This window comes from Athene noctua, chromosome 1 (genome assembly GCF_965140245.1).
Source record: "Athene noctua chromosome 1, bAthNoc1.hap1.1, whole genome shotgun sequence".
NCBI lineage: Eukaryota > Metazoa > Chordata > Aves > Strigiformes > Strigidae > Athene > Athene noctua.
Window position 1 is genome coordinate 128,775,079 of NC_134037.1, and position 12,877 is coordinate 128,787,955.

Sequence of the window (12,877 nt, forward strand, 5' to 3'; positions counted from 1 at the left end):
GGAGTTGTCTATAGCAGTATGTTTGTACTGTGAAATATCACAACTTCATAGTAAGAAAGTGCTTAAACAGATCAAATATGAAGTAAAAATATGTAGAACCTTCTTGAAAAGTTACAGATTTTTTTTTTTTTTCATGTATTGAGTAATGTTAAATAAAACAACTTTTTGTTCTTGCCATCAAGGAAATGAGATCAGTCTATCTCAACCTTAGCATGTTGTTATAAAGAAGTAAATATCAGTTCAGTTGTGGTTTTGAAGTGTTCAGTCAGCAGATCTAACCTTCATTTAAAGAAAAGTATATTGTTAAAACAGCTATAAAACTTGGAATGCTCATGAAATGTAAATACTATACAGCATAGTCTTATCAGCTTAAACCATATTTAACCACTTTATAGTGGCATACAGACAAGACATATAAATGAACAACAGGGAATAAGTTACCAAAGCTCAGGGATTATCAAAATAATGTTCAATCTTTTTACCAATTAGATGGTAACTGCTTCTGTGTAATCTCAGGAAGATCTAGTGATCATATCTAAATCTGGTCACAATTATCAGCATGACAGACTAGTCTTTCTCCAATCAATATTTTCCAATTAATATTAAAAGACCAAGGTTGCCATCTGTAAAGTCCTACACCTCAATAAATTCATGTTAGATGTTTAATTAATAAAGATTGGGGTTTTTTCTCTTTGTTTTTTAAGGAAAACAAGATGGGAATAACTTGGGAGTGTTTCCTTAAATGAATTAACATTACCTCAATCACAGACATTTGTTTGCCCAACTGAGGAGACTACAAAAAAAAAAAAAACCAATCCGCTGATGAGCTAGATGCCTTTCCTAATGCAAGAGACATAGGGTTTTCATGTAGAAATAAAAATTACTGAATAAAGCTATCTGGTACTCATTTTCAAGAACCTGTTAAAGTATTTGGAGGAGAGAATACTTGCCATGCCAACTTGAGTTTAAGGCATCTTTCAATCAAATGAAAATATCCTATTTTTGTTGTCTACTGGAATTTACATTCTGTACCACTTCTGGTCATGTTTACTAGAGTTTCCTTTTTGGTCGCATATTAGAGCAGGACAGTTAGAAGCTTGTTAGCTCAGAGGGGCAGCAGATTGTTGCGGGACATGATAAATAAATGGCACCATTTATTAAAGCTTTTTTCTGAGCATTTAAAATAATATTTGTTTTATTTTATTGCAGCTGGCATATCCCATATCTGTGCAATTGTATGCAATCAAAATTAAGAGTATACAAACTCAGATTTTGTCACTTTCTGAAGCTTTTCTAAAAATACTTCTATTTCCACTAGTCTACTGTGGATGCAAAAAAAAGTTACCATTTTGCACTCAAATATTTATGAAAATGATAAGTAATGGGCAAAACAGATTGACCCCTGAAGTAGAAAGAGCTTATTAAATATGAATTGGATACACCTGCAACAAGTCCTTTGAGCAAGGGAGTAATAAAAAGCAATATTCTGAGCAGAAAGAACAATCTCATGGCATAGCCAGTTGCTGCTGCCCTCTGTATAGAGACAGTATTTGCATGTTTGAAGGTAACAGCTTCTTGGTGAAGTACTTTCTATCTGCAAATTCTACAACAAAAGCTGAATACAGTCCCCGCTGCTCTTTCAAAGAGTTGATTTTTTTTTTTTTTTTTTTTAAATATTTAGGCAGCTATAGCTGTCATTCAGCTTGAATAAATATGGAATAATGGTAGCAGAGGTAAGTAACCCCAAACCTTTCTCTGCACAGAAAACAGGCTAGCAACAGTTGCATTTAAGCACAGCAGAAGTATCAGGATTCCTCTCTGAAAACACCCCTTCAGTTTATATTAATCTGGTTTTAAATACTTATTGTCCAAATGAAGTCCCTCACAATTTTTAGCAGTCATCCTTGAATGCTGCTATGAAGAAAGAATTACTATTTTCCTATTTCACAAGAGGCAAAAGACAGAGCAATTCCCTCTGGGTATCACACTATTCAAGTCCTGCATCCCAGAACCTATGCTAGATCCTAAATATGCAGAATTTTTGGCCAAATACATATGAGTAGCAAAGTCCTGCACTGAAATTCACCAGGGAGGAATCTTCAGCTCATGCAAAAGCCAAGTAACTTCAGGAAGGATCTGTGGCCCCTTTTAGGAAGAAAAACACGTCCTTTGCCAGATGAGCACTATTTTTAATTAATTCCATGCTATATGGCATTCCCTGCTAAAGCTGTCTACCTTACAAAACAAGTTAAAAGAATTTGATTTAGAAGATGCCATAAATAAAACTAGTGGGCACAATCTTAATTTTCATCCTGCTCTGGATCCTTTAGAATAGAGTCTTGTCCTGGCATCATCTTTTACTATCCTTTGATCTTCAGCCCAGATCTGAGCTCTACCCAGTGGTGTTCAATACTTTGGGTTTATTTTCACTGTTCAGTATGTTGGCCCATCAATATGTAGCACTAGTCTTTACTCCACAATATTCAAATCCTGCTCAGTGGGCAGAATTACTAATTTCTTCAAGGGCTTTTCTACAGTGCTCATCACTACGGTATTTAAGTGCCTCAAAAGCATTAATCACATACCCTTCTCACAACACCCCGTGGTGGTGTTATTACCACGTTCTTTGGATGAAAACTGAGACGGAGATCCAGCTAAAAGGTTCTAACACTGGGTGCACACTTTGGGAAGCCTGTTACCTGGGTTTTTTTTCAGTATACTAAGCTTTATGCAGCCCTTTATATGTCTCAAGAAGAGCTCCAATTGTTTTCCCTGACAGACCTGGATGCTCAATACATCTGCAAATCAAATCTTCTCCTCAAATGGCAATGCAGAAAGGAAGGATACACAATTAGTGACCACTTCGAGGAAGTTTGGTTCAAAAGACTTAGCAGCACTGATGAGGAACTCTGAGGCAAAGGCAGCATTACATTTAATTCTTTCAAGCACCTTAACCATGACCTCATCCTTTCACTCCTTGAAATCCCTGCTTCGTTTGCTGTACACCTTCCTATTTCTGCAACCAAAAGGACGGAGGTCCTCTGGACAAACAGCCTTCTACATCATCTCAATCCTCTGAGCTAAATGAGACGCAATTGCTTTGGGGAAAACAGTATGTGATCACATAATTAAAGACTGCATCATAATGCATATACACAAAGGAGGTTAATTAAAGTTGCCTGTGCATTTCTTAACTTCTAATTCCATTCTCTGTAATCATGCTGACTCCATAACCATAGCCATTTGAGTTTACAGAGTAAATGGCAGCTGCAGTAAATTTCCATTCTTTACGTGGACCAGTCATTAAAGGAGAGTAAGATGAACATTTTGCCAATGGCCTTCGCTGGTATTTGCTGACAGCAGAGTTATTCTGAGATTCAAGAACTACGGATTCCACTCCATGTTCTGCAAGTGAAGGTTCCTTGCTGGAAAGACCTTTCAGCCCTGTGACTCCTGAATATTTTCCACTCATCGTGGTCCCCTCTGGCCTGCCCCTTTGCCAGTTAGGTTGCACAGACCAGATTCAATCTCCTCTCCTTTCCAACACTGCATTCCAGCCACGCTGCTGCTGCTAACAACCATCACTACAGGCTGATATTTTACAGCAGCTGGTGGGAGCAAATATGTCCCTTCTAGCTCTGTGATATTCATCACGAGAAAAGGTGAGTTAAATAAAAATGAGCAAGCTAATAAAAATGTTCTCCTGGTTAAAAGCTAAGTGATTACAGATTGGAAATGACAGAAGCATCTCGTAAAAGAGTCACCACATGCACACCCACATCAAGAAAGCAAGCAGAAAAGCTGTTTATAAATCTACCACAGAGAAAGGGATCCATGAGGGGATCAGTAACTCCGTTCACAGAGCTCTTAAGCTAATTTTTCCAATCTCCAAAAGGCTGCATCAATTTTAAGGACATATCTATGAATCTCCCAAATCATAGGCATGTTTTCAAGGAGTTTCTGATCAATGTGGTCTCTTCTTAGACTTTGAATACCTGCCTACAGGCTTACATACCTCCATACAGGCTGGTATGCATACAGGAGGCTCCTCAGATGGACCAGACGAGCAGACCTAACAATGAAAAAACCTCTACCATGCTGCAAGTAGTAAAGAAATGGGAGAAAAGGGGCTAATATGATTCAAAGAGAGGAAGCAAGCAGAGAATGATGGGACTAAATCAGGTGGGTTGAACAGGAATGGGAGATGATAGGGCAGGAAGCGCAGAGGGAAGATGTCTAAGGGAAGAAAGAGTAAAGAGAGTGGGTATTAAGAAAGAAAAGTTAAAAGGGAGGAGGGAAGCTGAAATGGCCAGGGCAGACAGTGAAAATACAGTCTGAGCAAGAGAAAGAACAAGATGACACAAACTGAAGAAAGGGAAGAGGATGCAGCTTGGGATGCAGCAAGAAATACGTGATTCAGAGGAAAATGGGATTGAGTTAACAGGTATACAAGCAAATTCAGTGCCTTAATCTTCTGCTCTCACAACTTCATCAATTTCTCCGTTAAAAAGAAACACAAAACAAAGTAAAGCGAGTGAGAATACTGACATGGGCCTAACCCCAGATCACCATCATAAGATGATGGAAACACACTGCAGCAAGAAAGAAGACATAAGAAAAAGGGGTAAACAGGCAAGAGAACGGACATGTCATGGGAAAACAGCCAGTACTTCATGAGAGGACAGTTAGTGGTCAATACAGAAACAGTGGAGGTTTTAAAAAAGGAGAAAAAAAAAAAAAAGAAAAAGAAAATAAAAAAGGGGGAAAAAAGCAAGAAAATTAAAAAAGAAATAAAAAAAAAAAAGAAAAAGAAAAAGGAAAAGCAAGCCCAGAGTACATGACTACTAAAAAAATAACACAGTATTGGTTCTACCAGAGGAAGGGTAAGGCTTAGGCTGCAAGTCTATGCTCTATGCTTAGATGAGAAACAGGAACACTGTTTTTTTTAAAAAAATACTTTTACTGAAACAAATCAGGCAAGCACACACCAAATAACCTGTATTTATGACCATGGAACACACCTGGAAATTTCCTCCTTTTTGTTGACCTCAAGCAGCAATACAACCCCACGCACTGTATATTGTTCTCACTTGTTTACTAAGAAAATGCTGGTTCATAACTCTTATATGACAAATGTAAGGTGGTAACAGCAACACCTACGAGGCAAGATTTTCAGAAGTAACTAATGACTCTCTGCAGGCTTAGTTTAGCGGGGGTGACTGATTTTCAGTGCACATTCTGAAAGACTGGGCTGCTTAAAGACCTTTTCGTGAAGGTATCAAAAAAGGTGCAATTGCAAACTTCAAGAGTTACTTCTGAAAGTATTGGCTCTGGACTATCTCTTTAATTTTTCTTATTTAAAATTAGATCTTCCTATTTTAAAGCATTTTCTTTTGAATCTCTCTCAATCCATCCCAAAAATGAGCCTAGTCCAATTCCCGCTACTAAATGCTGATTCTCACTGTCATAGCTCTCATTTTGATAACACACTACTACACATTACTGCGCACTGACACATACAACACTGCTTTGAGTCAAAGTTCTTATTAACCTTAATGACCAGAAAACGCTGAATAGAAATAAGGCTGTACTACTTTCTAACAATCAAATAAACAATGACCTGTAGTAAACTAGCACAACCACATCAAATGGAAATGCTTCATCCCTGTGAAGATCAAATATGTTAAAAAGAAAACCAGAAATCAATGTATTTTATCTTATATCCATATATGTTGATGCAAACATACACCCTCATTCAGAACATACACATGTATTCATATGTATACAACATATGTATGTTATATACAGCTTTATATATTATTTTATATCAACTTTATATAATATATGAATACTATACCAGCCTCCATTAAAGATATCCCCCTTTCACAATGCATGTTTCCCACTGAAATGCATTAGGAGAATGTTGAGCTTGGTACATCAAACACTCAAAAGTTAGAAAATGTCAAAATTACACTATCTGTACAACCTTGCATTGGTTCTTATTTCACATAGTCTTTAATTGCATAACCCATACTTTTTTTTTCCTACAAGATGCTTTTCAGTGTCCATGACTGACAACGTTCAGTGAATGAACAACTGTTCAATATCTCACCTTACCCTCATCATTCGCGGTCTGTCCTACACCTTGTTTAAAATACACAAAACTTTTCTCTGAACATAGAATTATTAATTTCTTCCAGAGCATTTCTGTGGTACTCTTCACTATCATATCTAAGAGTTTTGAAATTACATCTCCACAACACCCTTCTGAGCTGAGGAGCTTTTGTTATTCTTATGCTACAGTCAACTCAAGTCAAGAGTGCCCATTACCTGTTTGCTCAGAGTGCCCAAGACTTCAGAGAGGTCAGAACCATTTGCTCACAGCACTGTTCTCCTTGACTTGGCTACAGCTGGGTGCATTCAGAACTTCCAGAAATCAGTCCCCAAGAATCTTGTGTTGGAAATCATAAGGAATCTGCCACCTTGAGTATGTGGGGTTGAAGGTACCTCCCCAACATTGTGATGACCTTCTAATGGAAGCAGCAAGAAGTTTTGGATCTGCAGAGTGGCCCTAAAAGAAAGTGTCTTTCTCTCTCCTGCAGGCTTCTAATTCATTTTTCAGCTTCTGTAATAAATGAAACAGGTAATCTGGCTGCCTGAACTATGCAAACCTAACTCTCACCCTGAAAACTCTCTCCCCATCTCCTATCCTCAGCTGGCCTAGACACAGTCTTCATTTTTGTCTACCTTCGCATTGCTATCAAACTCCTTGCCACCTACCCGGCACATTTCTCCTCTTCCATATCAGCTGGGTAGCTCCTTTTCCTCCTGTTTGGATTTCATCACCAGGAGTTTGAGTCTAAAAGAGAAAGTTTTGCTTTCCAATACTATGATCTGCATCAGAATGGGCCCTGATCCCTAGGGGAGCAACGGTAAAAGATGCTCTTGCTGTGCTGTGTCCATACAGACAATTTTTACTGACATTTACCACATTGTCTGAAATTCAGGGCTCTCTGACAAGATTGTGCTATTAACACAACCTTGATTGTTTTTAACAGATTTTTTTCAAAGAGATGAAAACTTCTTCCCCTAAGACATTTTTTGACACAGATAAAACAATACTTTATCCAACCTAATACAGAAAAACAGTTGAATAGAGTTTTTTTCAAAGTTTAAAAAAAAAAAAATCACCCCGAGGCAGAAAGCTGAGGGGGAAATTTCAGCTCAAACAATGAAATACTAGCAAAGTTGTAAAACCTTTGAAAATAGGAGCTTGTAATAAAAAATGTTAGGCAACTTTAATTACAGATGTTTCTGCCTGAGTAGTTGCCTATAGTATCCCTTCTCTAATGCCATTTGCTTTATGAAAAACTAATTAAAAAAAATCCAAAGTGAAATTTATACTAAAATATATTTATCTAGGAAAAACTTAAATACAAAGCAATTTTAAAAATTGCTTATATATCATTATGTTATCATCATACAAATAAGACATGTCTGCATATATGAATATATTTTGAAGAAAAAACAAGTGTCAGTTTGGGAAGAGGAATTCTTAAGAAGAAAGTACAGCATGGATCCAAGACAGTTAAGAGAATTAAATGAGACATGTAAATCACTGTCTTCATTTTTTGATTGTATGATCCCATTTATGTAAAAAGCAAAATCTGCCCCTTGGGACTAGGCTCTGAAAGATGCGAATCCGTAAAGATTCAAGCCCTTCTCTGTACCATTATTTTTCAGTTACACTTACATTCTCAGTTGCCAGTAGTCTCTAATGCGCAATAGTTAGAATCACAAAACCCACACTACGAAGGTTTGCATAAAAATTAATTAGCTTTCATCTCCAGAGAGTATGCATCCTTCCAGGTCACCATGGAGGCCACTAGAGGTGCAACCATAGCTGCTTCAACACTGGAGCTCATTCCCCAGCTCCACTTTCCCATCTCACCAGCATAATCAACTTTGGTGATAAAAAGGAATTGTTTCATCAACTCTTTTACAAGGCTGTCACAAGCAGCTTCATTCACTGCAACAACACTTATGAAGCAGCAAGTAGCTTACATCACAGGCTCAGGGAATGCATTTACATTAACTGAAAAAAGAGAAGTAATCAAAAATAGCATAAATTACTTCACTATCATTTAACAAGTAACTTTTGGTTTTTGTTCCATTAGAAGCTGCAATGCCAATCAAAGAAGGTAGCTCCTAGACCTCTGCTTCCAGTGAAGTCTAAGGCATCTTTCTGTTGGCTGTAACAGCAGGAGAAACAGGCTTTAAAAGTGAACTAAGGGTACATGACATATCAAAGCAATTCAGAGTTGAAAAGAAATATTCTGCAAGCACACTCCCCACAAAAGCATATGCATATACTGTAAATTTTATCTATGCAAACTGCCATACTGGCCAATATTTCTTACATCATTCAGTTGCTTATTGCGGGCTGGGATGATCGTATTGGTTAGTTGCTTATTCCCTGCCTTTAAAGCTGCATCTCTTCTTGCTTGCTCAAGCAGAACTCTTGCTCGTTCTTTAAGTTCTTCCTGTCTTGACAACATACGTTGCTTAAAAATAAAGAAATATAATTAACAGTAAGGCAGCCTCAGGGTACTTAATGTTTATACAGTGGTTAATAGCCAGGAGCCTTCCTATATAATAAAGGTCAGAAGTCACATGGATTACAGCTTCATGAGGTGACAGAATATTCTATAGAAATGAAAAGTAAAGATGATCAAAATGCAAAATTAAAAAAAAGTTGTAGGCCTTTATAATGTAAATAAGAGTTCTCTCCCCTCCCCTTAAAACTTAATTTCTATCAATACTTAATGCTTTTAAACTGCAACTGTGGAAAAAAAATAATTGGCTTCATGGAAGCTATGTTAAATGTGCTATGTGTTTTCTTATTTACTTTAATATGTATGCAAATACAATGCTTTGTTGGCTACTTATATGGGTATCATTTATAACTTAAATTGAACACAAAGAGGCTAGGTACAAGGCAAAAAACCTGTGAAAATATCTGCTTCTACTTTATTTATGAATAACCACAAGAAAGTCCTTTGTACACATGACTGAATCATTGAAGAGCAGAAATAACAGAAGAGGGGCTTCTGCATAGGCAACATGAGCAGCTCCCACACATACATACTCCCAAGTCCTAACTTCTTTGTCAAGGTCAACTGTGAAGACTCTGGGAAAATGCATCTCTAGGCCTTTACATGAGATAGAGCTAGGACAGATGTTGCAGGTTGTGCTCCTGCCACAACCACGTGGAACTTGAGATGGTTGACTCTTAACCAGCAACTGAGTGCTCAAGGTTAAGATTGAGGCTCATGTCTGAGATTTTATTACCATGTGCAAATGCACAGACAATTAACATCAGAGAACCACCTTTAAAGTCATCTCTTCCTCTTTCTTGGCCTATTACACCCTTGCACATGGAAATCTTCATAGAGAAGACATCCTGTCTCCTCTGCTCTATTATTCTGTATGGGCCACGATGTTCCTTTTTCATCCAGTACACAAAGATGATGATGAAGAGAAACTTCACGAGACTTCACTGATTAAAGGAATTAGCTGGCTATGGAACTAATATTTGGCCATTATCACCCATCTAAGGACTTCTTCTCTTGCAATAAAATAAATCTTTATGGCACTTAGGAAAAAAATGTAAAAATACTTGAAGCAATTCACATTACCAGAAGACTGGCTATATTCTTTTCTAATCAGAGCAAATGGCACAAAGCCAAACAAAGCCAAAACTCAAGAAAGCTCTTCACAGGGGTAAAATTAATAGGCTGCTTTGGCATTTTTGTAAACAGGGCTGATATCATCACAAAAATAAGGAAAAAGATATTGTAGTTAAGTAGCATGCTTGAGGCCACTCAATGAACAGCATAACAATATTCTGGAGTTTCTACCTCACCATCATGGCTATGTTCACAAGGCTGTGTGGTTTCTCAGACAAGATTTTAAAATATCTTTGATATAATTTAAGGTATTCAAAACTTTACAGTTTTTGAATATGGATCAATGAATTGGCAAGTCTTTTTCCAGTTTTTGCTTCAGTACACAATACTCAGAAGAAAGGTGTTGACACTCAGTGGCAAAAGTTTTGGAGCCATCTTCTTTGAGGTAGCTGAGAATACAACTTCCTTTAATTGGAGAGAAATTGGAAAGATTAACAATAGGACACCTCCTATAAATTATTTTCTCATGTAATGGCTCTTTTTCAGCACCACCTACTTTTCAGTCAAAGTATTTACTACCCAGCAATAAAAATACACCACTCACCTCACCATTTATACTGAAGATACGATGTAAAAAAGAACTTGAATACCATCTCCATCCTGACTCACAGGCATAAGAAAGTTGAAATTTCTTACCTGGGCTGTTTTTGCAGTTTGATCTGTATGATTTAAAGCGGTTCTGGCATCATTGTCAGAATCAGATTCTGTTTGCCTCGGAGAAGCATGCGGTTTCTTTGCAAGATCCATATCCTTATTATAGGAGTATCCAAGCTTAGAAGTCGGAGATAAACTTGGCTTTGTGGCAGGTGTACTGGGATCTGCTCTTGTGCTCTCTGTGGATCCTATATACCTCAGTTTTTCTTGCTCTGAGAAACCAATGGTACTGTCTGAGCTCTGGTGTCTCTTCTTCCCGTTATCTTCACAAGCAACTGTGGGAGATGCATCCTCTTTTTGATCACTGACATGTGCCAAGTCACTCAAGTCTAAAGTGTCAGCTATCAGTAATTTCTTCCTTCCCAACGTAGGCTGTGCTTGCATTGTATCTGTACTGCTACACTTCCCAGCGTCTTCAGATGCAGAAGTCCTTCCAGAGCTCTGCTGGGATTTCTGTGGGTCTGTGTCACTTCGAGTCCTGCGAGAAGAAGGGGAAGCTGTGCTTGGGCTTAAATGGTCATCTGGAGTCTGATGCTCACTCTCAGATTCGCCAACACCACTGTCATTTACAAATACGGAGTCATCCTGAGAAGCAAAATCTGCCAAACCACTGTCTGGTGGATGCAGCTCGGGCTCCCGATTCAGGTCATTCAGCTCTGCGTAGAATTTTTCCTGGTCAACAGAACTGTTTGTGTCTGTTTCATAGTTACCCACTTTATATGTGCTTTTACTACTGTTCTCCTCTATTTGAACCACATTTAACTCCTGGCCACAGAAATGTGCCCTTATTTGATAGAGATAGGTCATAACAGTCAGTTTGTCAGGTATCGCTAATAAAACCATGTCAGAAGGTTCCAGCAATCGCGATATTCCTAAACTGGCAAACCCATCGTATGCCTTTAAAAACAGACAAAATAAAGATTACAATGTGGCAGTTTCTTACATATTGTAACATTTCAAGAATGCAAGTGGAAGTTTCAGACATAATAAGCAAGCCTAAAAAATATCCAGTATTACAGGAACAGTATGGGTTCAACTCTATTACTTATTATTCTTCTGGCTTCATTACAATAGTCACTATTTTTTGTTGCACAGTCCAACATCCAACTCATTGGTTTTTTTCCCCTGATGGCTTCTAGATATCTCCCAGGGTATCTTCACTGTAATGCAGGTGGAGAGAATATAACCAGTAAAGACACTTAACTATTAGCTATTTTTAACACACCTCAAATACCATACACTAAAATCTTTGGTAACTCAAAATTATGCCACTTTCATGAGTAAAAAGCGGTTCAGGAAACTTAAAAGGCTTTCTGTTTGCACTAAGAAAACCTACCAATATCTTAAATAGTTCTCACTCAAGTAGTAGGAAACAAGCAAATAAAAAAAAGTGTAAGAGTTGGACCAGAAAAAAAGCAACTAAGGATGGCTTTTTAAGATAAGGAACAAAGATACAAGAAACATGACACTAATCCATCTTGGGCTTTATCACTGGTGATCAACCTTCTCCTTTCTACTGGTCATGTAATTGCAGTGACTTGTGTTGATGAAAAACTATGTCCTGATAGTCAAAAAGAACACCACCACAGATTACTTGGTACAAGACATAAATCACATTAGTCCAGCAAACAAATGCATTTTAAAAACCTTTGTTGATGCTACATTTATAAGAAAGAGAGAGTGAATTTTATTCCCACTTCACTTTAATTTCTAAAAGCTAAACAGTTTGCAAGCCTCCCACTTTGTGAGGCCACATTGTCTTCTTTCTGTTAGCCCTTTAAGTGAGTGGGCTTGGTGCATCAGGTTTTTCGAGTTTTGAAGAATTAAAGCCGTTTCTCAATTTACAATTAATTATTACTATCCTGGATTAACCCTGGAAGACAATATTGTGTTTCAAGGAAGCCTTTAAAAAGGCCTCCTGTTAGCGTAGATGCACTCAGTTAAAGCACTCAGACTTCTCCTCCCCCAGTAATTCTGTAGTTCCTTTTCACCTCTTCTGAAGGGGTCTAAAATGTTCACAGTTGTTCCTACGCTATTTTGAACAAAAAAGAGTGCTAAATTTAAGACATGAACAAGAACTGGTCCTTTCACAACACAACAGTAATTCACATTGTTGGCTTCAACTCTACCCCAGTTTTACACTATTTCCTTAATTTATTTAGTTTTAGAAGGGTGGAAGAAAGAAAGAAAAGAGAAATCAATTTTTTTTTGTTTTTTGTTTTCATACTAGTAAATGTTCAACAGTGAGTTAAAATGTGGGTCTGGCCTGGCCAGCTCTCGGCAAACCTGGCTATTTTACTTGCTCTGAGAAAAGGAGGCTCTCCAATTCCCATTGCAATGTCACTCCTTACTCAAGGGTCAAACAGTTTTTATTTCAGCTGCTTCTCAAACTCTGCTTCTGAGAGTTGGAATTTATCTTCCTGAAATTTTGTATGCTTCCCCTCATGCTGAGGTATAACTTGCCAAAGCATTTT

The 12,877-nt window shown here is 37.7% G+C and overlaps 1 protein-coding gene across 7 annotated transcripts in view; it reads right to left on the reverse strand.

Moving 5' to 3' along the window:
• Window positions 1–12,877, reverse strand: part of EHBP1 (EH domain binding protein 1) — a 226,264-nt gene that overhangs the window by 63,081 nt on the left and 150,306 nt on the right. For all 7 annotated transcript variants that reach the window (XM_074925462.1, XM_074925197.1, XM_074925116.1 and 4 more), the window contains 2 exons: window positions 10,386–11,300; window positions 8,421–8,564 (listed from right to left, as the gene is read on the reverse strand). In XM_074925462.1, coding sequence (XP_074781563.1) covers window positions 8,421–8,564; window positions 10,386–11,300 — 1,059 coding nt within the window. The remainder of the gene's footprint in view (window positions 1–8,420; window positions 8,565–10,385; window positions 11,301–12,877) is intronic.